The following is a 23,327-nucleotide window of genomic DNA, read 5'->3' as shown; positions in this document are numbered from 1 at the left end:
GTATAATAATCGTAAATATATTAGTAATCTTTAGTATTATATTAGTAAATATATTAGTAATTATTAGTATTATAATAGTAAATAAATGAGTAAATATTAGTAATTATTAATATTATAATACTAATATATAGTATTAATTATTAGTATTATATTATTAGATATTAGAATTATAATAGTAAAAAATGTATAAATATTAGTATACATAGTAATATTAGTAATTATTAGTATTGTAATAGTAAATATATTAGTAATTATTAGTATTATAATAGTAAATATTAGTAATTATTAGTATTATAATAGTTAGAATAGTAAATATAGTAGTAATTATTAGTATTATAATAGTAAATATATTAGTAAATATTAGTATTATATTAGTAATTATTAGTATTATAATAGTGAATATATTAGTAATTATTAGTATTATAGTAGTAAATATAGTAGTAATTATTACTATTATAGTAGTAAATATAGTAGTAATTATCAGTATTAAATTTGTAAATATATTAGTAATTATAGGTATTATAATAGTAAATATATTAGTAATTATTAGCATTATAATACTAAATATATTATTAAATTATTAGTATTATAATAGTAAATATATTAGTAATTATTAGTATTATAATAGTACATATATTAGTAATTATAGGTATTATAATAGTAAATATATTAGTAATTATTGGCATTATAATACTAAATATATTAGTAATTATTAGTATTATAATAGTAAATATATTAGTAATTATTAGTATTATAATAGTACATATATTAGTAATTATAGGTATTATAATACTAAATATATTATTAAATTATTAGTATTATAATAGTAAATATATTAGTAATTATTAGTATTATAATAGTACATATATTAGTAATTATAGGTATTATAATAGTAAATATATTAGTAATTATTGGCATTATAATACTAAATATATTAGTAATTATTAGTATTATAATAGTAAATATATTAGTAATTATTAGTATTATAATAGTACATATATTAGTAATTATAGGTATTATAATAGTAAATATATTAGTAATTATTAGCATTATAATACTAAATATATTAGTAATTATTAGTATTATAATACTAAATATATTAGTAATTATTAGTATTATAATAGTAAATATTAGTAATTATTATTATTATTATAGTTATAATAGTAAATATAGTAGTAATTATTAGTATTATATTAGTAAATATATTAGTAATTATTAGTATTATATTAGTAAATATATTAGTAATTATTAGTATTATATTAGTAAATATATTAGTAATTATTAGTATTATAGTAGTAAATATATTGGTAATTATAGGTATTATAATAGTAAATATATTAGTAATTATTAGTATTATATTAGTAAATATATTAGTAATTATAGATATTATAATAGTAAATATATTAGTAATTATTAGTATTATATTAGTAAATATATTAGTAATTATAGATATTATAATAGTAAATATATTAGAAATTATACGTATTATAATAGTAAATATATTCGTAAATATTATATTTAATATTTATTCATTTATTTACTCATTTAATTACTAATAACAAATAACTTATCAGGGTTATTTGCTCCATTGATGCCTCCTAAAAATGTCATTCAAAGATCATGTGACCACAGTGGGCGGTGTCACGTCGCCTATCAACGGAGCTTGTTTCATGCCACTCATTGGACCAGCCTATAACAAACACGTTTCAGCGGCCGTGGGCGTGTCCTGTACTGTGATTGGAAGGAGGATGGGAGAGGAAGCACGTGCCGGAGCCGGGCGGAAGTGGCGCCGTGGGCCATGTGTGAGTATGGAGGAACTGGCAAATGGGGGAAATAGAAACACTTTCTCAGTGCTGTTAGCGCAGCCGGAGCCCGGTGTCTGTAGGAGGGATATGTATTGTGTGTTTTCCTCAGGTTAGACGCACGCATGCTTTTTTTTTCACGTATGGCACTACTAGTCTCAGCCATGGCAGGGAATGCTGGGAAGTATTATTACAGTGCAGGTAGACAGCCCCAGCGTGGAAGGATTACACAGAGATCCTCTAAGGCCCCAGTCACACATGTGCATTGTCTGTTCTGCAAAAAACGCACGTTAGCACGACACACAGGTGTGACATATGTAGCATTAGAGGGTCTCTGTATAATCCTTACACGCTGGGGCTGTCTACCTGCACTGTAATAATTGCATTGGGCTTTAAATACATGTGACAGACGCGTAAAGTTGCCACCTGTTCTTTAATTCAAATGTGAACACTTTATCGACGCATGGCAAAAATAAATAAATCTCCTCCCCCTTAGAGTAACCCCCACCCCTTTAGATCAGGGTTCTCTTATATGGACACCCCCACTAGGGGCGGACTGACAACTCATGGGGCCCCCGGGCAATAGGAGATTATGGGGCCACACAGTACACACACACACACATACAGTAAACACACACAGACACATACTGTCCCTGGTTTTATTGAGGCGGGTAACCCTGATGGGGCCCTCGGGCAGTGCCCCAATGGTCAGTCTGCCCCTGCCCCCACTTTAGGCTGGATCTCACACTTCTGTGATTTGGATGTGGGTTTCTTTCAGTGCGTTTTTGATGCGTTCCACCAGTACCATCCAGTGCAGGAAGAATGCAGCATGTTCTACTTCTTTTTTTCTGGAACTACAAGCCCCGGTGTGAACTATGCCATTGGAAACCATAGAAGGCTAAAACTCACTGGACGGCATGTGGTGTGAATAGATACCCAACATGTCAAAACTTAAATCTACGTGTGCCCCCCCGTGCATTGGTGACAAACTTCAGTACCCAATATTTTCCATAGGGGACTCTTTATAGGTCATCGGTTAAATGTTAAGAAGGAGGTCTGGTGCTAGAATTATTGCTCTCATTCCAGCATGCACACAGATATGTAACATGAGTATCAATGTTTTCAGGTGTAGGTGCCCCCGACGTGTGTTTATGTTTTTACATGCATATATGTGAGGGGGCCTCAACTTTTATTTTTTTTGGGGGGGGGGGGTTATGTGCTTGGGTGTAACTTTAATTTTTTTACAAATTTTATTTTTATTTTTTTATTTATTTTTTTACTTAATGTGGAGGGCCACCCTAAAAATAAAAATAGCATTAATATTCTTTAAAAAAAATTAAAAATTAAAACGTTTGAATTTTTTTTTTTTTTAAACTTACCAGAAACCCCTGTTGCTAGGCAGTCTTCCTAATCTGCCTCTTTCTTCTATGTGTGTGTCCCAGAACACAGCGCGCCCCATTCACAAAGCGCCACGCTAATCGCACATGCTCAGTAGAAAACGGGCAGTGAAGCTGCAAAGCTCCACTGCCTGTTTCCCTTAGTGAGGATGGCGGTGTCGGGACACTATACGAGGGACGTATCGGCCTTGGGGGGGGGGGGGTCCGACATCGCAGGCGCCCTGGACAGGTAAGTGTCCTTATTAAAAGTCAGCAGCTACAGTGTTTGTAGCTGCTGACTTTTACATATTTTTTTTTTTTTTTTAAGGCTGGAACACCCCTTTAACAATTTTTTTATCACATAGGTGACTAAGGCTGGGTTCACACTAGAACACACAGCGGCTCACAGCGGGGGGTCCGGTGCGTCTCCATTCACCATTTCAGGTCCGATTTCAATCCGAATTTTGGGCTGAATTTGGACCTGAAATGGACCAAAAGACGTACAGGATTCCTGTGCAATTCGTACCGTTGCAGAGATATCTGAGCCGTTGCGGAGATATCTGAACCGGCTACATAGAGAGCCAGTCACAATCTCCTGCTATGCAAATTGGATGCGTGTAAAATCCACATCCAATTCGCATAAGCGTGAGCCCAGCCTAAAAATCTCATGTGATGATTTTTTATTTTTTTTTTGGTGACAGGTTCTCTTTAATGAGACATGCAGGGTCTAAAAGACCCCCAATGTCTCCCCTGTGCTCCGCTGAATGGAATGCACATCACACTGCATTACATTCTTTCCTGGCCTTGATGGGCGGGGAAACTGTCAACCGGGACCCAGAAGTCACGTCATGCATGTCACTTCCAGTCAGCAACAAGAAGGGGAGGGGAGAGAGGACGTGTGTCCGCTCTTCTTCCTCCCCTCTACCCAGTGGCTCCTGCTATTCCAGTCCTGTGCCCGCAGATAGGCAAGCAGCGCTTGGGGAAACATAGTGGGTGCGGGGGCACGCAGGGTGTGTGGCAGCCCAGGCGCCTGGAATACATCGAACCCCGCTCTAAGGTACGTCACTGTCTACCTGCATTAGAATATTGTTTGCCAGCATCTGCCTGCCATGAACTGCAAAATGTGGGAGAAGTAGAGTTGCCACCTGTCCGGGATTCACCCGGAAAGTCCGGGTTTTGAAACGTGTGTCCGGATTTCAGGCGGACTGAAACCCGGACACATTTAATCAGAGCGGGCCGTGGCTTTCCAAGTAACCCGAGATAGTCACACACAAATCTGTTGTTATGGAGGAGCTACGGGCAACTGCCGGGGGGGGGGGGGGGGGGGCAGGTTCGGTATCACTGATGATGTCGACAAAAGTGATTTGGCCACACCCACATGTTGCTGCAGCACGCGATGTGCACCCCATTACTACTCTCCTTGGGGCACCCAAAGTGTTCAGGTTTGGCTTGAAGAAAAGGTGGCAACCCTAGGGAGAAGTGTGCCAAAACTCGCCACCCGAAAAGGTGCGGGAGAGTTCTTTTGGCGCCTTTGTCATGCGTAGAGCAGACCGTTCATGTGAATGGGCTTCCCTATACTGTTGTGCAAAAAAAAAAACGAAAACAAAAAGCCATGCAGGTGTGAATGGGGGGCCCTTAGGCCTCTTGCACACGGATTCCTACAAATGCCACGATTAGATGACATAAGAAAAAGCCTCGTGAAAGGTGCATGTTAAACACACAATGTATGCAGCTCTTTCATCATCAATATCCCAATAAATGTACATTTCAGAGGCACGAGAGAGAAGGGGGGAGACTTCAGTCACAGACCGGCATGGATGGTGAGCTCACTCACCTCTTGGCAGTCAGTACCTCTCATCCAGATGTATCTGAGGCCGCTGGACTTCAAATTTCTAGCCCCCACTTTCCTTTTCTGACACACAGCATCAGGGATTGGGGTGTGGGTAGACAAAGAGGGGTAGGGGCGGGAGGAAGAGGAGCAGATCAAGCCCTCTCTCCTCTCCCATCTGTATGTGTGTGTGTGTGGGGGGGGGGGGGGGTAATTGTTAGTGCTGGCTTTGGGCAGTGTGTAACAGACACTCTCGGCTTACACAAATGCAGCCAGCAACCCAGCTGGGAAGCCATAGTCCGGTCTGAATAATGTGTCCGGGTTGCAGGTGGTCTGAAACCCGGACGCCCGATTCCAAACCCGAACTGTCCGGGTGAATCCCGGAAAAGTGGCAACCCTAGCTGGAGTGCGACAGGAAGAAGCAGCAGCTGACAAGAAGCACGCTGATAGGAGGAGGAAGCAGAGTGACAGAGAGATGAGTTCATCGCTGGGCTGCTTCTCCTTTCAGGCTGTGGACAAGTCAGGACCTGAGCTAAGAGGAAATGGGCGGGGTGACACCTTAACCACTTAATAACCGCCCTATAGCCGAATGACGGCTTTAGGGCGGTTTCTTAACTGTGGGAGGCCGTCATATGACGTCCTCCCAGAATTCCGCTCTCGCGCGCCCCCTGGGGGCGCGCACTCGAGAGCATCCGTGACCGCCGGGTCCATAGGACCCGGCGCATCACGGATCACGGTAAACGGCCGCTCGTCGCGGCCGTTTACCACGTGATCGCTCCGTCAAATGATGTGAAAATGTAAACATGTTATGACGCCGGTTCCTCCCTCCCCCTCTCTGTACCGATCGGAACAGCGGAGGGGGAGGAGATCGGTGTCAGCAGCGATGTGGGCTGCATCTGCAGTGCCCACATCGCTGCTCACCGAAAATTAACCCCTCAATTCCCTGCAAATACTCTGCAATACCAGTGCATACTCTGCAATACCCTGCCATTACTCTGCATTACTCTGCAATACCCTGCAATACCCTGCATTACTCTGCATTACCCTGCATTACCCTGCAATACTCTGCAATAGTCTGCATTACACTGCAATACTCTGCAATACCCTGCCATTACTCTGCATTACTCTGCAATACCCTGCAATGCTCTGCAACACTCTGCAATGCTCTGCAACACCCACCAATACCCTGCAACACTCTGCAATGCTCTGCAACACCCGCCAATACCGTGCAACACTCTGCAATGCTCTGCAACACCCTCCAATATCCTGCAATGCTCTGCAACACCCGCCAATACCCTGCAACACTCTGCAATGCTCTGCAACACTCTGCAATGCTCTGCAACACCCACCAATACCCTGCAACACTCTGCAATGCTCTGCAACACCCGCCAATACCGTGCAACACTCTGCAACACCCTCCAATATCCTGCAATGCTCTGCAACGCAATACTCTGCAACGCCATACTCTGAGATACCCAGCCATACACTGATATACCCAGCCATAGTCGGTGATACCCTGCAATACCCAGCCATAGACACCCCCCCCCCCCCCCCCTCCCGCCGCCCTCCGGTGCTTCTACCGACTCGCCAATACTATCAAATCCAGAATCTTTTTTTTTTTTTTTTTTTTTTTCAGGCTTCCCAGCTTAGAGGTGAGATGTGGGGTCTTATTGACCCCATATCTCACTGTAAAGAGGACCTGTCATGCCATATTCCTATTACAAGAGATGTTTACATTCCTTGTAATAGGAATAAAAGTGATCAAAAAATTTATTTTTGGGGAAAAAAATGTCAAACTAAAATAAATAAAGTAAAATGAACAATACATTTTTATTTATTTTTTTAAAGCGCCCCTGTCCACATGTGCTCGCATGCAGAAGCGAACGCATACGTAAGTCCCGCCCACATATGAAAACGGTGTTCAAACCACACATGTGAGGTATCGCTGCGTACGTTGGAGCGAGAGCAATAATTCTAGCCCTAGACCTCCTCTGTAACTCAAAACATGTAACCAGTAAAAAAAAAATGTAAATCGTCGCCTATGGGATTTTTAAGTAGCGACGTTTGGCGCCATTCCACGAGCCTGTGCAATTTTGAAGAGTGACATGTTAGGTATCGATTTACTCGGTGTAACTTCATCTTTCACATTATGTAAAAATTGGGCTAACTTTACTGTGTTTTTTTTTTTTTTTTAAGCACAAAACAGTTTTTTTTCAAAAAAAAAGCATTCGAAAAATTGCTGCGCAAATACCGTGCGAGATAAAAAGTTGCAACGACCACCATTGTATTCTCCAGGGTGTTTGCTAAAAAAACATATATAATGTTTTGGGATTCGATGTAATTTTCTAGCAAATAAATGATGATTTTTACATGTAGGAGAGAAATGTCAGAATTGTCCTGGGTGCTCCAGAACGCCTGATGGCGCTCCCCACATGTTGGGCCTCTGTATGTGGCCACGCTGTGTAAAAGTCTCACACATGTGGTATCGCCGTACACGGGAGTAATAGCAGAATGTGTTTTGGGGTGTAATTTGTGGTATGCATATGCTGTGTGTGAGAAATAACCTGATAATATGACAATTTTGTGAAAAAAAAAAAAAAAAAAGTAATAAAAATCTTGATTTTGCAAAGAATTGTGGGAAAAATTGACAACTTCAAAAAACTCATCATGCCTCTTACTAAATACCTTGGAATGTCTTCTTTCCAAAAAGGGGTCATTTGGGGGGTATTTGTACTTTTCTGGCATGTTAAGGTCTCAAGAATTGAAATAGGCCGTCAGTACTTCAGGTGTGATCAATTTTCAGATATTGGCACCATAGCTTGTGGACTCTCTAACTTTCACAAAGACCAAATAATATCCACCAATTTGTACTTATTTTTACCAAAGATATGTAGTGGTATAAATTTTGGCCAAAATTTATGAAGAAAAAATTACTAATCTGCTAAATTTTATAACAGAAATGAAGAAAAATTCATTTTTTTACAGAATTTTCTGTATTTTTTCTTTTATAGCACAAAAAATAAAAAACCCAGCGGTGATTAAATACCACCAAAAGAAAGCTCCATTTGTGTGAAAAAAAGGACAAAAATTTCATATAGGTCCAGTGTTGCATGACTGAGTAATTGTCATTCAAAATGTGAGAGCACCGAAAGCTGAAAATTGGTCTGGTTATTAAGGGTGTTTAAGTGCCCAGTGGTCAAGTGGTTAATAAAGCAATTTTTATTACAGACGTCTCTTATTTGTAGGTTGATTGGAGAGCTGATCGATGTGTGTGGAGCTGAGCTTCGAAGCCTGAGATGGAGTCTGTCCTGCTGGTGGCTCCAATTACTGCACTGGAGTTTATAGGCGACCATCTTCTTTCTGGTAAGATTTGTTTTTTTAACCTGTAATAGCAGAGTTGGGAACGGGTGGGGGTGACTATCAAAAGCGAATCAAAGGAGACCATGGAAAAGCAGTTTTAAAAGGCAGTCTGGGAGGAGGCTGAGCATGGAGGAGGAGGAAGCGTGCTAGACGTGCTCCGAGCTCTTGCAGTGACCTGGGCTGGACTTATTGATATCGCTGCTGCTACTGGGGCCATCTCCGTCACTGCCCGTCACTGCCACCGCTGTTAGTGCTACCGATATCCATACCGATACCACTGCCGCTGTTGTAGCCTGTTGATACTGCTACCGCCGCTGCTGCCGCTATTACCGCTACTATTACCGCTACTGCCGCTACCTCACTGCCGCTGCCTCACCGTTGCCGGCCGGCTACCGCTGGCCCCCCGCCGGCCCTCGTCGGCCCCTGTTGGCCCTTGACACTATCGGAGTTGAAGACTTTCGTGATTTCCAGATGCGGTGGCTGAGGTGGCTGAGGGACCCTCTGGAGGTCCTGTGGAGATTCGGCAGGGAGTGCATGGTCTGAGAACGCTGGACGTTCGGCGGGTGGTGAGTGACGGCTGCCCTGTCTGTCGGGCTTGTAAGCTCTGTTGGTGTGGATGGCCTTGTGGTATTTTTTTTTATTTTTTTTTTCTCTTTTTTTCGGACTTGAGCTATTAAACTGGTGAGACTGGAGTTGCTGTAGTTACTGGAAGTGATCCCTGCTGATGATTTCGATACTCCAAGATAGTACACTGACAGTGTTGCTGGGCTGATAGTGTTATTGGCTATTGATATTGCTCAACTACTGTCATTATTCAGCTGCTGACATTGTCTAATTGCTGACCTGGCTCAACTGCTGAACTGGCTCAACTGCGGATGAGGTTCGATCCACTGATATGGTTCAACTGTTGATATGGCACAAACGCTGACATTGCTTAATTGTTGAAATCGCTTAATTGCTGAAATCGCTTAATTGCTGAAATCGCTTAATTGCTGAAATCGCTTAACTGCTGAAATCGCTTTATTGCTGAAATTGCTCAACAGCCGTTTAAATTGCTGCAATCGCTCAACTGCTGCAATCGCTCAACTGCTGCAATCGCTCAACTGCTGCAATCGCTCAACTGCTGAAATAGCATAATTGCTGCAATCGTTCAACTGCTGCAATCGTTCAACTGCTGCAATCGTTCAACTGCTGCAATCGTTCAACTGCTGCAATCGCTCAACTGCTGCAATCGCTCAACTGCTGTAATCGCTCAACTGCTGCAATCGCTCAACTGCTGCAATCGCTCAACTGCTGAAATAGCATAATTGCTGCAATCGCTCAACTGCTGCAATCGCTCAACTGCTGCAATCGCTCAACTGCTGAAATGGCTCAACTGCTGAAATGGCTCAACTGCTGAAATGGCTCAACTGCTGAAATGGCTCAACTGCTGAAATGGCTCAACTGCTGAAATGGCTCAACTGCTGAAATGGCTCAACTGCTGAAATGGCTCAACTGCTGAAATGGCTCAACTGCTGAAATGGCTCAACTGCTGAAATGGCTCAACTGCTGAAATGGCTCAACTGCTGCAATCGTTCAACTGCTGCAATCGTTCAACTGCTGCAATCGCTCAACTGCTGCAATAGCATAATTGCTGCAATAGCATAATTGCTGAAATGGCTCAACTGCTGAAATGGCTCAACTGCTGAAATGGCTCAACTGCTGAAATGGCTCAACTGCTGAAATCGTTCAACTGCTGAAATCGTTCAACTGCTGAAATCGTTCAACTGCTGCAATGGCTCAACTGCTGCAATGGCTCAACTGCTGCAATGGCTCAACTGCTGCAATGGCTCAACTGCTGCAATGGCTCAACTGCTGCAATGGCTCAACTGCTGCAATGGCTCAACTGCTGCAATGGCTCAACTGCTGCAATGGCTCAACTGCTGCAATGGCTCAACTGCTGCAATGGCTCAACTGCTGCAATGGCTCAACTGCTGCAATGGCTCAACTGCTGAAATAGCATAATTGCTGCAATCGTTCAACTGCTGCAATCGTTCAACTGCTGCAATCGCTCAACTGCTGCAATAGCATAATTGCTGAAATGGCTCAACTGCTGAAATGGCTCAACTGCTGAAATGGCTCAACTGCTGCAATCGCTCAACTGCTGCAATCGCTCAACTGCTGCAATCGCTCAACTGCTGCAATCGCTCAACTGCTGCAATAGCATAATTGCTGAAATGGCTCAACTGCTGAAATGGCTCAACTGCTGCAATGGCTCAACTGCTGCAATGGCTCAACTGCTGCAATGGCTCAACTGCTGCAATGGCTCAACTGCTGAAATGGCTCAACTGCTGCAATGGCTCAACTGCTGAAATGGCTCAACTGCTGAAATGGCTCAACTGCTGAAATGGCTCAACTGCTGAAATGGCTCAACTGCTGAAATGGCTCAACTGCTGAAATGGCTCAACTGCTGAAATGGCTCAACTGCTGAAATGGCTCAACTGCTGAAATGGCTCAACTGCTGAAATGGCTCAACTGCTGAAATGGCTCAACTGCTGAAATGGCTCAACTGCTGCAATCGTTCAACTGCTGCAATCGTTCAACTGCTGCAATCGTTCAACTGCTGCAATCGTTCAACTGCTGCAATCGTTCAACTGCTGCAATCGTTCAACTGCTGCAATCGTTCAACTGCTGCAATGGCTCAACTGCTGCAATGGCTCAACTGCTGCAATGGCTCAACTGCTGCAATGGCTCAACTGCTGCAATGGCTCAACTGCTGCAATCGTTCAACTGCTGCAACTGCAATCGTTCAACTGCTGCAATCGTTCAACTGCTGCAATCGTTCAACTGCTGCAATGGCTCAACTGCTGCAATGGCTCAACTGCTGCAATGGCTCAACTGCTGCAATGGCTCAACTGCTGCAATGGCTCAACTGCTGCAATGGCTCAACTGCTGCAATGGCTCAACTGCTGCAATCGTTCAACTGCTGCAACTGCAATCGTTCAACTGCTGCAATCGTTCAACTGCTGCAATGGCTCAACTGCTGCAATGGCTCAACTGCTGCAATGGCTCAACTGCTGCAATGGCTCAACTGCTGCAATGGCTCAACTGCTGCAATGGCTCAACTGCTGCAATGGCTCAACTGCTGCAATCGTTCAACTGCTGCAACTGCAATCGTTCAACTGCTGCAATGGCTCAACTGCTGCAATGGCTCAACTGCTGCAATGGCTCAACTGCTGCAATGGCTCAACTGCTGCAATGGCTCAACTGCTGCAATGGCTCAACTGCTGCAATGGCTCAACTGCTGCAATGGCTCAACTGCTGCAATCGCATAATTGCTGAAATGGCTCAACTGCTGCAATGGCTCAACTGCTGCAATGGCTCAACTGCTGCAATGGCTCAACTGCTGCAATGGCTCAACTGCTGCAATGGCTCAACTGCTGCAATGGCTCAACTGCTGCAATGGCTCAACTGCTGAAATGGCTCAACTGCTGCAATCGCATAATTGCTGAAATGGCTCAACTGCTGAAATGGCTCAACTGCTGCAATCGTTCAACTGCTGCAATCGTTCAACTGCTGCAATCGTTCAACTGCTGCAATCGTTCAACTGCTGCAATCGTTCAACTGCTGCAATCGTTCAACTGCTGCAATCGTTCAACTGCTGCAATCGTTCAACTGCTGAAATGGCTCAACTGCTGCAATCGCATAATTGCTGAAATGGCTCAACTGCTGCAATCGTTCAACTGCTGCAATCGTTCAACTGCTGCAATCGTTCAACTGCTGCAATCGTTCAACTGCTGCAATCGTTCAACTGCTGCAATCGTTCAACTGCTGCAATCGTTCAACTGCTGCAATCGTTCAACTGCTGAAATGGCTCAACTGCTGAAATGGCTCAACTGCTGAAATGGCTCAACTGCTGAAATGGCTCAACTGCTGAAATCGCTCAACTGCTGCAATAGCATAATTGCTGAAATGGCTCAACTGCTGAAATGGCTCAACTGCTGCAATCGCTCAACTGCTGCAATCGCTCAACTGCTGCAATCGCTCAACTGCTGCAATCGCTCAACTGCTGCAATCGCTCAACTGCTGAAATAGCATAATTGCTGAAATAGCATAATTGCTGAAATGGCTCAACTGCTGAAATGGCTCAACTGCTGAAATGGCTCAACTGCTGAAATGGCTCAACTGCTGAAATGGCTCAACTGCTGCAATGGCTCAACTGCTGCAATGGCTCAACTGCTGCAATGGCTCAACTGCTGCAATGGCTCAACTGCTGCAATGGCTCAACTGCTGCAATGGCTCAACTGCTGCAATGGCTCAACTGCTGCAATGGCTCAACTGCTGCAATGGCTCAACTGCTGCAATGGCTCAACTGCTGAAATTGCTCAATTGCTGAAATCACTTGACTGTAGGAATCGCTCAATTGCTGAAACTGGTCGACTGCTAAAATAGCTTAATTGCTGAAATCGCTTAACCGCTGAAATTGTTTAATTGTTGAAATTGCTTAATTGTTAAAAATTGTTTAACTTTTGAAATCAGTGAACTACAGACATTGCTCAAACTACTGAAATTGTTCAATTATAGACATCGTTCAATTAGTGAAATCGCTTAATTGCTGACATCACTTGCTTAGTTGCTGACAGTGCTCAACTGCTGTCAGGGTCCAACTGCTGTCAGGGTCCAACTGCTGTCAGGGTCCAACTGCTGACGGTGTCCAACTGCTGACGGTGTCCAACTGCTGACGGTGTCCAACCACTGAACTTTGTAAACTGATGGTGGTGTTTTATTGCTGTCAGTGCTCAACTACTGACAGTGCACAACTACTAACAGTGTTCAGCTGCTGACGGTGCTTAATTGCTGACGGTGTTCAACCTCTGACGGTGTTCAACCTCTGACGGTGTTCAACCTCTGACGGTGTTCAACCTCTGACGGTGTTCAACCTCTGACGGTGTTCAACCTCTGACGGTGCTCAACTGCTGACGGTGCTCAACTGCTGACGGTGCTCAACTGCTGACGGTGCTCAACTGCTGACGGTGCTCAACTGCTGACGGTGCTCAAACGGCTGACGTTGCTCAACTGTTGAAATCGTTTAATGACAGACATCGTTTTACTGTTGATAACACTCAACTGCTGACATTGTTCAAACTGTCAATATAGTTCAACTGCTGTCTATGCTCAATTGCTGATACCGCTAAATTATTGATAGCACTAGTGGCTATCGTTAAATCGTTGATGATGCTAACTTGTTGACGTTGCTAACTGTTGACGCAGTTTAGTTAGTGATGCTGCTGAAGTGCTATGGATGAAAAATAATTTATGCTGCTAAATTATCGATATTGTTGATATTGACAGGTGCTGTTATCACTGAAATTTAGATACTACAAATTTTTTGTTGGTGCCAAACTGCTGATATCGCTACAACTGTTGATATTGTTGACATTTCAGATAAGAATATCATAGATTTAGCGGGTAATGTCGAAACTATTGATATTCCTGTTTTGACAATAGAAGTGATCATAAGTTATTAACACTGGGAGGTTTACACTGGATAAAACTGATTGTACTAGAAGGTAGATTGCGTGGATAAGCTATCTTTTAATAGGACTTTAAAGCAGTGACCACTGGGAATACCCATGGGACGGAGGGAGAGGAGAGTATAGTACAGTATGTAAACCGGCGAGTCCGGTGTTGTGCAACAAAGGGACATTAGGTAATACATCTAATCGTCCATTAATAGTCTCCTCTAACGCTCAACAAGGGATAGCAGAGTTTTTTCCGGTAGGCGGTCGGACACGATCACGTACATCGAAGACAACAACAGATAGCAACAGGGGAATGTCAGCTTCTGTTGTTATGCAGGATACACATATACAATCATTACAAGCGGAAAAAACTATATTAACACCAGTAGTATCAATGATAAAACCATCAGTGCCATCTGTAAGGCCGTTGGGCTCTTTAGGCATTGGGGCAGTAAAAGACGCACAGATAGCAAAAATGGATAGTGCAGATGCCATAAAAAACATGTGGGAATCGGCTTTGGAGTTACAAGAACCGATTGAGTTTGTAGAGTCCGTAGTTATAAACAAAGTGTCTAATACATCAGATATAGGCGCACTAGATATGCATATAAATGTGGGAGGACTCGAGGATGGCCCTTAATACTCAACCCCATCTCCCCCGTTGTCAGGGGGATATAATCCAGTGAATATAATGGATAGCGAGAATATAGATGGGAACTCAAAAGTTGACACAACTGGTGAAGAGTTGGGACCAGAAGTGGGGGATGTACGGACTTATTTAAGAGCATTGCCTACTCGCCACGAAATGGAAGCTTTTATTCAGCGTCTAGAACATGGTTTCCACAAGGAGATCCAATCTGTACATAAAGAACTACAGGCAACTGGGAAGAAAATATCAAAAGTCGAACGTTCTGTAGACATATTAGGGGATCGTGTACAATCTCAGGAACAGCGTATAGACGCCCAAGATTCTCATATTCATACATTATTTCAATTATAGGAGGACCAAGACAACCGTAATAGAAGAAATAATATTAGGATTAGGGGACTGCCAGAATCAGTTAGAAATGAAGAGCTTGTTATAACAGTTAACCAAATTTTTACCTCACTGTTGGGGAAACCTGAGGAATCAAATTTGAACTTGATAGAGTACATCGGACAGTGGGACCACGTAAATTAGATCCAGATAAACCAAGAGACATAATATGTCGAGTACATTTCTATAAGAATAAGGAGGAGATTATGAGAAGGGCAAGAGAGAGGGGACGAATTAATGTTAATGGAGCAAATATACAATTGTTACAAGATCTATGTCAATTTACTCTGGAGAAGAGGAAGGCGCTAAGGCCTTTATTAAAAATGCTGCAAGATCGTAACATTGTATATAGGTGGAATTTCCCTTTTCAGCTGCAGATTAAGAAAGATGGCAGGTGGCTAAATTTACGTGATCCCTCTGATATTCCCGCTATACAATCTGCCCTAGGTTTGCACGATCTTCCATTAATAACTTGGCTCAAGACTTATACACAGTTTAGAAGATCGGAACCTCGGGAGGACAATAGAAACAATCAATCAGAAAATCCAAAATTTAATCAGGCAGAGTAAAACAGCTGGCGATTTCAAGAGTAATTGGAGTAGTAGTTATTTAATTTAATAATGAATTAAGAATGACCTTTTCTCGGATTATTATTATTATGTTTGTTTATGGATGTCCATTGTCACTGCATAGAGCCTCCCTAAGTGCTCCTCAACTCTTTCCCCTTATAGGAATCACTGTCCCTCGGGTAGGGTTTGGTGTTTTTTTTTGGGATAGATTCCATATTGGGTGGGGGTTTCCCCTTTTTTTTTATTTTTTTTCTCCCCCCCCCCCCCTTTTTTTTTTTCCCTGGGTAATTAGTTAACGTTTCCCTGGGTTACTTGGGGATCGGGGAGAAGGAACTTCTCCAATTTTAGAAAGCACAACTCTGTAATTGTTGTGCCGGGGGTGTGGGTTTTTTTTTTTTTTTTTTTTTCCTCTCCTGTTTCTTTTTCCCTCTCTCTTCCGTTTTCTTTAGTTCACTTATAAATTGATATGGCATCGATTTTTTTTTTTTTTTTTTTTTTCCTCGCCAGTGTCACTGAAATTATGTACCTACAATATTAAAGGTCTTAATAATAAATTAAAGAGGTCAGATTTTATATAGTCTACATAAAGCTAAGGTAGATATTATACTCTTTCAAGAGACCCACTTTCGAAGTGATAATATTCCTGTGTGTTCTCGTAAACACTATTCGCAATGGTTCCATAGTACTATGTCGAGCTCAAAATCAAGAGGGGTTTCTATTGCTTTTCACAAGCGCTTACCAGTTCAGAATTTGGAATATAGAGCCGATTTAAACGGAAGATATCTGTTTCTTAAAATCCGACTGTGGGATAAAATTTTCACAATTGCAAACTTTTATATTCCAAATTACCGTATATACTCGAGTATAAGCCGAGATTTTCAGCCTCTTTTTTGAGGCTGAAAGTGCCCCCCTCGGCTTATACTCGAGTCATCGCTGTCTGTCTGCCCGATCAGCGTGTCGAGCAGACAGACAGCGGCCATTCTAGGATTCAAAGGCCGCGCCTCCGTCTCCGCCTTCGCCTGTGATAGGCGGAACACTGAATTTCCCAGCAGTCTGTGTTCCGCCTATCACGGACGTCCTCTCATCCTCGTCCGTAGTATGAGGATGAGCGGACGTCCATGATAGGCGGACCACTGACTGCTGGGAAATTGAGTGTTCCGCCTATCACGGACATCCGATAGGCGGAACACTCAATTTCCCAGCAGTCAGTGGGAAATTGAGTGTTCCGCCTATCACCGACGGAGGCGCGGCTTTTGAATCCTAGAATGGCCACCGACGAAGAGCTGCGGGACGGGCCGGGACGCAGGCCGGGACGGGACGCAGGCCGGGACGCAGGCCGGGACGGGACGCAGGCCGGGACGGGACGCAGGCCGGGACGGGACGCAGGCCGGGACGGACACAGGCTGGACGGACACAGGCTGGACGGACACAGGCAGGCTGGACACAGGTAGGCTGCACGGACACACACACACACACACACACACACACACACACACACACACACACACACGGATGCATGCACACACAGGGATGGATGGACACACACGGATGCATGGACACACACACACACACACACACACACACACACGGATGCATGCACACACACAGGGATGGATGGACACACACACACACGGATGCATGGACACACACACACACGGATGCATGGACACACACACACACACACACGGATGCATGGACACACACACACACGGATGCATGGACACACACAGGGATGGACGACACACAGGGATGGACAGGCATGTCTCACCCTCGGCTTATACACGAGTCAATAATTTTTTCCAGTTTTTTGGGGGTAAATTGGGGACCTCGGCTTATATTCGGGTCGGCCTATACTCGAGTATATACGGTATGATCAAACTAAGACAATCGTGAGTTATCTTGGCCTTTTAGCGGATTTTGCAGAAGGTACGGTTATCGTGGGAGGAGATTTTAACCTAGTTTTGGACCCTTCACTAGATACGTCAGCTCAACGATCAAATATTTCATATTCTCGTTTGAGGGCACTCAAAAATAAACTTTTTGAACATAGGTTGATGGATCTCTGGCGGACCCTAAACCCTAAAGATCGTAACTATACATACTTTTCTTTAGCACATAAAACGTATAGCAGAATAGACTTTTTTCTTAACTGGTCCTAAGTTACTGGAATGGAACCCTTCTATAGAAATCGGATCATTCATTTGGTCCGACCATTCACCAGTATTCTTAACAATAGCACCCCCCCAGACTCAGGGTACCAATTGGCCGTGGCGTTTGAATGACACACTTATGCAAGATCAAATCTGTCATAAAGCAATTGCGGAGGCGATTGATAATTTTATCTCCGACCATGAACAGGATGAAACTGCTTTACCCTTGAAATGGGAGGCCTTAAAGGCAGTAATACGAGGGGTGTTTATTCAACATGGTTCTCGTCTTAAAAAAGAAAAATCAAAAATTATCGAAAATACGTTATTAAAACTTCATTCTTTGGAAACTCGACATAAAGCCCACTGTTCTCCAGATATATCAGCCAATATTTTCTCTACAAGGATATCTTTATTACAGTTATTCAAATCATCTCAGAGCTCATATCGACAAAGACGAGCAGTGGGGAGATATATATTTGAGAATAAGTGTGGGAAAATGTTGGCTGATATGTTACACCCACGTCAATCACAGACTTTTATACCAAGCATAAAAAAAATCATCAGGAGAATTGACATCTGATCCACGTGAGCTTCAACAAACTTTTTAGGGAATATTTCTCAGCCCTCTATAATTTGACTCCATCATCAGCATTGGAGGATGAGGGAGTTGGAGACAATATTATTGGGGAATATGTAGGGGAAAATGCTATTCCGACAATAGATAGTGTTACTGGGGAATCTTTGGATTCTCCATTTTCGTTTGAAGAACTACTAGAAGTAATTGCCAATACTCCAACAAATAAGAGTCCAGGTCCCGACGGGTTTACATCAAAATTTTATAAGACGTTCAAAGAACATTTAGCCCCCTTTTATGCTTCAAGTGTTTAATTCTATCTCTTCTACGAACCAATTTCCATCACAGACTTTGGAATCTCATATCACTTTAATTCCCAAACCTGAAAAGGATTTAACACTTTGCTCTAGTTATCGACCCATATCGTTGATTGGGATAGATTTAAAGATATATGCTAAACTGATTGCACTTCGTCTTCAACCACTTCTTCCAAGCTTAATACATACAGATCGGGTAGGATTCATTCAAAGTAGAGAAGCACGCGACAACACGATTAAAACTTTTTTGTTGATGAATTATGCACAAAGGGCTAAAATTCCAGTATGCCTTCTTTCAGTCGATGCAGAAAAGGCATTTGATCGGGTGGGATGGCCTTTCCTTAAACATTCTTTAAAGCGGAGGTCCACCCTAAAGTGGACCTCCGCTCATCGGAACCCTCCCCCCCTCCGGTGCCACAATCGGCACCTTTCAGGGGGGAGGGGGGTGCAGTTACCTGGATAATCCGGGATAGCTCTCTGCGGAATGGGGCGTAACGTACGCCCCTTTCCGCAAGTGCCCACCCCTTCCCGCAAGTGCCCCCGCTGCCTGCTGGGAAACACACAGATCCCAGAGGCAGCGGGGAGCGTCCTTATTGCGCAGCGCGATTCGCTCATGCGCAGTAGGGAACCGGGAAATGAAGCCGAAAGGCTCCATTTCCTGATTCCCATACCCAAGATGGCGGCGGCAGGACCCGACAGGCGACCTAGAGATCGGCTTCGGGTGCCGACATCGCGGGCGCGCTGGACAGGTAAGTGTCACTATTTTAAAAGTCAGCAGCTGCAGTATTTGTAGCTGCTGGCTTTTAAAAAAAAAAAAAAACGCGGAGTCCCGGTGGACTCCCGCTTTAAGGCAAATAGGACTGGGGTCAAACATATTCCATAAGATCATGGCACTATATACTAAACCGGTAGCTAGAATAAAAATTAATGGTTCATTGACAACAAGTTTTTAATATACAAAATGGTACCCATCAGGGATGCCCGTTATCCCCTTTACTCTATGTTATAGTAATGGAATATTTAGCGACGGCTATTAGACTGAATTCTTCTATTTCTGGTATACAGATAAAACAGAGGGAAATAAAAATGGCTTTGTTTGCTGATGATCTATTACTTTATATCACTAATCCCCACATTGCAATTCCCTCTGTGTTATCTGAGTTCCAGCGGTTTGGGAAACTAAGTAATTTTAAAGTAAATGTATCAAAATCAGAAATCCTTAATGTGACGCTCGTACCCGAACAGGTTGCAATGTTGAGAGCTAATTTTAAGTTTAGGATTTGCTCTGCAGCTGTAAAATACTTAGGTGTTAAAATCACCCCGGATTCAAATCATTTATACTCAATGAACTATGTTCCTCTTCTGCAACGTACTCTACAAGATCTAAAAAAATATGATGTTAAGCAATACTCATGGTTTGGGAGGATTAATATATTAAAAATGGATATAATACCGCGGTTTTTATATATTTTTTTCAAACTATCCCAATTGGTGTCCCCAGATAATTTTTTTTTTCCACTTTACAATCGGCTTTTACAAAATTTATTTGGGGACATAAAAAACCAAGACTACAAAAGAAATTATTATCATTACCAAAAACGAAAGGAGGTGCAGGAGCACCTGATCTATATTATTATTATTACGTCTCGGCTGTTTTGACTAGACTGGTGGACTGGTTCTATTGTTCGCAAACCAAACAATGGGTAAAAATAGAGCAAGGGTTGAATCAATTGGACTTAAAGGTGTTGCCATGGTTAGATCTGTCTGGTAGTAATTTAAATCGAGAGTTGTTAGAATCCATGCCTTCTCTCACATCTCATGTATTGAATATATGGGGCAAAACAGCTATAAAACTGGAACTTTCTTCCTATGAAGGACCTATGACGCCTTTATTTGGCAACCCTTTATTTCCACCGGCACTAAATAGGACACGTTTTCTTATATGGAATAGGGAATCCCATTATAGACTGAGTAATATTTTATGCCAGGGGACAATTCCGTCTTTACTAAATATATTCCCTACACAGCGCCCATCACTTATGCAAATGTTGGAGTTTTGGCAGTTGCGGTCATTTTGGTGTACAATTCATTCAAGTAAGTCTCTGGGTAGAGATTTAACACAACTTGAAACTATTCTGACACAAGATCAAAAACCAAATCATGTTATATCAGTAGAGCCGGTTCACACTGCGGGCGATGCGAGGCGACACGACTTGCCTCGCCTCGATCTGACAAGTCGCCCCCGTTCTGTACAATGGAACCGTTCTGAGAGGAGCGACTCGAGCCGCTCCGACTCAGAAAAAAGGTTCCTGTACTACTTTCGGGGCGACTTGCATTGACTTCTATACAGAAGTCATCTGCAAGTTGCCGCTGAGGTCGCGGCAGGTCACGGCGAGGCAAGTCGGTGTCGCCTCGCATCGCCTGCAGTGTGAACCGGCCCGTACTGTATAAGATGTTTATTACCGTATATACTCGAGTATAGGCCGACCCGAATATAAGCCGAGGCCCCCAATTTACCCCCAAAAAAACTGGCAAACTTATTGACTCGTGTATAAGCCGAGGGTGAGACATGCCTGTCCATCCCTGTGTGTGTCCGTCCATCCCTGTGTGTCCGTCCATCCCTGTGTGTGTGTCCATCCATCCATCCATCCCTGTGTGTGTGTGTGTCCATCCATCCATCCATCCATCCCTGTGTGTGTGTGTGTCCATCCATCCATCCCTGTGTGTGTGTGTCTCCATCCATCCATCCATCCCTGTGTGTGTGTGTGTCTCCATCCATCCATCCCTGTGTGTGTGTGTCTCCATCCATCCATCCCTGTGTGTGTGTGTCTCCATCCATCCATCCCTGTGTGTGTGTGTATCCATCCATCCCTGTGTGTGTGTGTCTCCATCCATCCATCCCTGTGTGTGTGTGTCCGTGTGTGTGTGTGTGTGTGTCCAGCCTACCTGTGTCCCGAGCCTGTGTCCCGAGCCTCCGTCCCGTGCCTTGCCTCCGTGCCGTGCCGTGCCTTGCCTCCTTGCCTCCGTCCCGTGCCGTGCCTTGCCTCCTTGCCTCCGTCCCGTGTCGTGCCTTGCCTCCGTCCCGTGCCGTGCCTTGCCAGGATCGCCGCTCTTCGTCGGCGCCTCGGCGGCCATTCTAAAATTCGAAAGCCGCGCCTCCGCCTTCGCCTGTGATAGGCGGAACACTGAATTTCCCAGCAGCCTGTGTTCCGCCTATCACGGACATCGTCTCATCCTCGTCCGTAGTACGAGGATGAGCGGATGTCCGTGATAGGCGGAACACTGACTGCTGGGAAATTCAGTGTTCCGCCTATCACAGGCGGAGGCGGAGGCGCGGCTTTTGAATTTTAGAATGTCCGCTGTCTGTCTGCTCGACACGCTGATCGAGCAGGCAGACAGCGATGACTCGAGTATAAGCCGAGGGGGGCACTTTCAGCCTCAAAAAAGAGGCTGAAAATCTCGGCTTATACTCGAGTATATACGGTATTAAAAATCATCCGGAGCCCCCAGAATATATAAATAAATGGGCTAATGAGATCAACGCTCAAATTGAGGTTGGGGAATGGGAGAAGGCATTTAATTTCTCTCACTGTTTATCACCGTCGATCAAAGCACAAGAGACGAATTACAAATTGCTCTCAAGATGGTACTGGAGTCCAGTGACACTCCACCGCATATACCCAGAAAAATCAGATATATGCTGGCGGTGCCATAGAAATAAGGGCACATTGCTTCACATCTGGTGGGAATGCCCCCTAATTTTTTAGATTTTGGGAAAAGCTTATGCAATTATACACAACAGTCACTGGGGAGGTAATCCCAAATACACCACAAATCACCCTTATCTCTATGTTACCAAGAACTTATAAAAATGTTAAAAAGAATCTTTTAGGATACTGGTTGACGGCGGCAAGAACTGTGATACCGCGGCACTGGCGATCAACCCAGTCTCCTACGATAAATGAATGGGCTTTAGAAATGGATAATATAGAGAGAATGGAGATACTCTTAGCACAAGAATCAGATACATATGAAAGGTGCTTCCTGGTCTGGACTCCCTGGAGACAACATAGGAAATTGGTAAAAAATTAAGGAACTAGGAGGGGAAAAAAGGGGAGGGAGGGATCTGTGGAGGAGAGAGGAGAGAGAAGTGGGGGAGGGGGAGAGGTTAGATGTACATTTTCCCCCTTTCCTCCTCTCTGTTTTTTTTTTTTTTTTTTTTTTTTTTTTTGGGAGGGAGGGAAGAGGAAATAAAATAATAAATGTGATTATTATGTATGTAATATATATGTTCGAAAATTGTTTAATTATGTGTAATGCTTTATAATAATTGAAAATAAAAATAGAATTGGATAAAAAAAACAATCATTTTTTTGGGGAGAAGCTCATCAACCACTTCAGCCCCGGAGGATTTTGCTGGCCAAAGACCAGAGCACATTTTTGCAATTCCGTACTGCGTCGCTTTAACTGACAATTGCGCGGTCGTGCGACGTGGGTCCCAAACAAAATTGATGTCCTTTTTTTCCCCCACAAATAGAGCATTCTTTTGGTGGTATTTGATCACTTCTGCAGTTTTTTTATTTTTTGCGCTATGGAAAAAAAAAAAGCAATATTTTTTACTATTTGCTATAATAAATATCCCCAGAAAATATATAAAAAAAAAATTCTCTCAGTTTAGGCCGATACGTATTCTTCTACATATTTTTGGTATAAAAAAAAAAAAAGGGCAATATATAACCACAGTGGTGATCGGCGTATTCTGACAGAGGGGAAGTTTGCCCACAGTCAGAATACAGAGGCACATTGGGGAGGAT

At 43.2% G+C, this 23,327-nt stretch overlaps 1 protein-coding gene across 2 annotated transcripts in view; it reads left to right on the top strand.

Annotated features, from left to right (window-relative positions):
• The first annotated feature begins 1,753 nt into the window (after positions 1-1,753).
• The window catches only part of WDR6 (WD repeat domain 6), a 40,388-nt gene continuing 18,814 nt past the window's right edge, over positions 1,754-23,327 (top strand). Inside the window, exons 1-2 of one of the 2 annotated variants that reach the window (XM_077451680.1) lie at positions 1,754-1,802; positions 8,252-8,369. In XM_077451680.1, the coding sequence (XP_077307806.1) occupies positions 8,303-8,369 (67 nt within the window). In that variant the 5' untranslated portion in view covers positions 1,754-1,802; positions 8,252-8,302. Of the gene's footprint in view, positions 1,915-8,251; positions 8,370-23,327 lie in introns of both variants that reach the window. The other variant, XM_077451679.1, reaches the window with a different exon arrangement.

Source organism: Lithobates pipiens, unplaced genomic scaffold, assembly GCF_037356315.1.
Source record: "Lithobates pipiens isolate NorthernLeopardFrog02 unplaced genomic scaffold, aLitPip1_a1.2 Scaffold_23, whole genome shotgun sequence".
NCBI classification, from domain to species: domain Eukaryota; kingdom Metazoa; phylum Chordata; class Amphibia; order Anura; family Ranidae; genus Lithobates; species Lithobates pipiens.
Note: the sequence above shows the minus strand (reverse complement) of the source record. Positions and strands in the feature narration are given on the sequence as shown.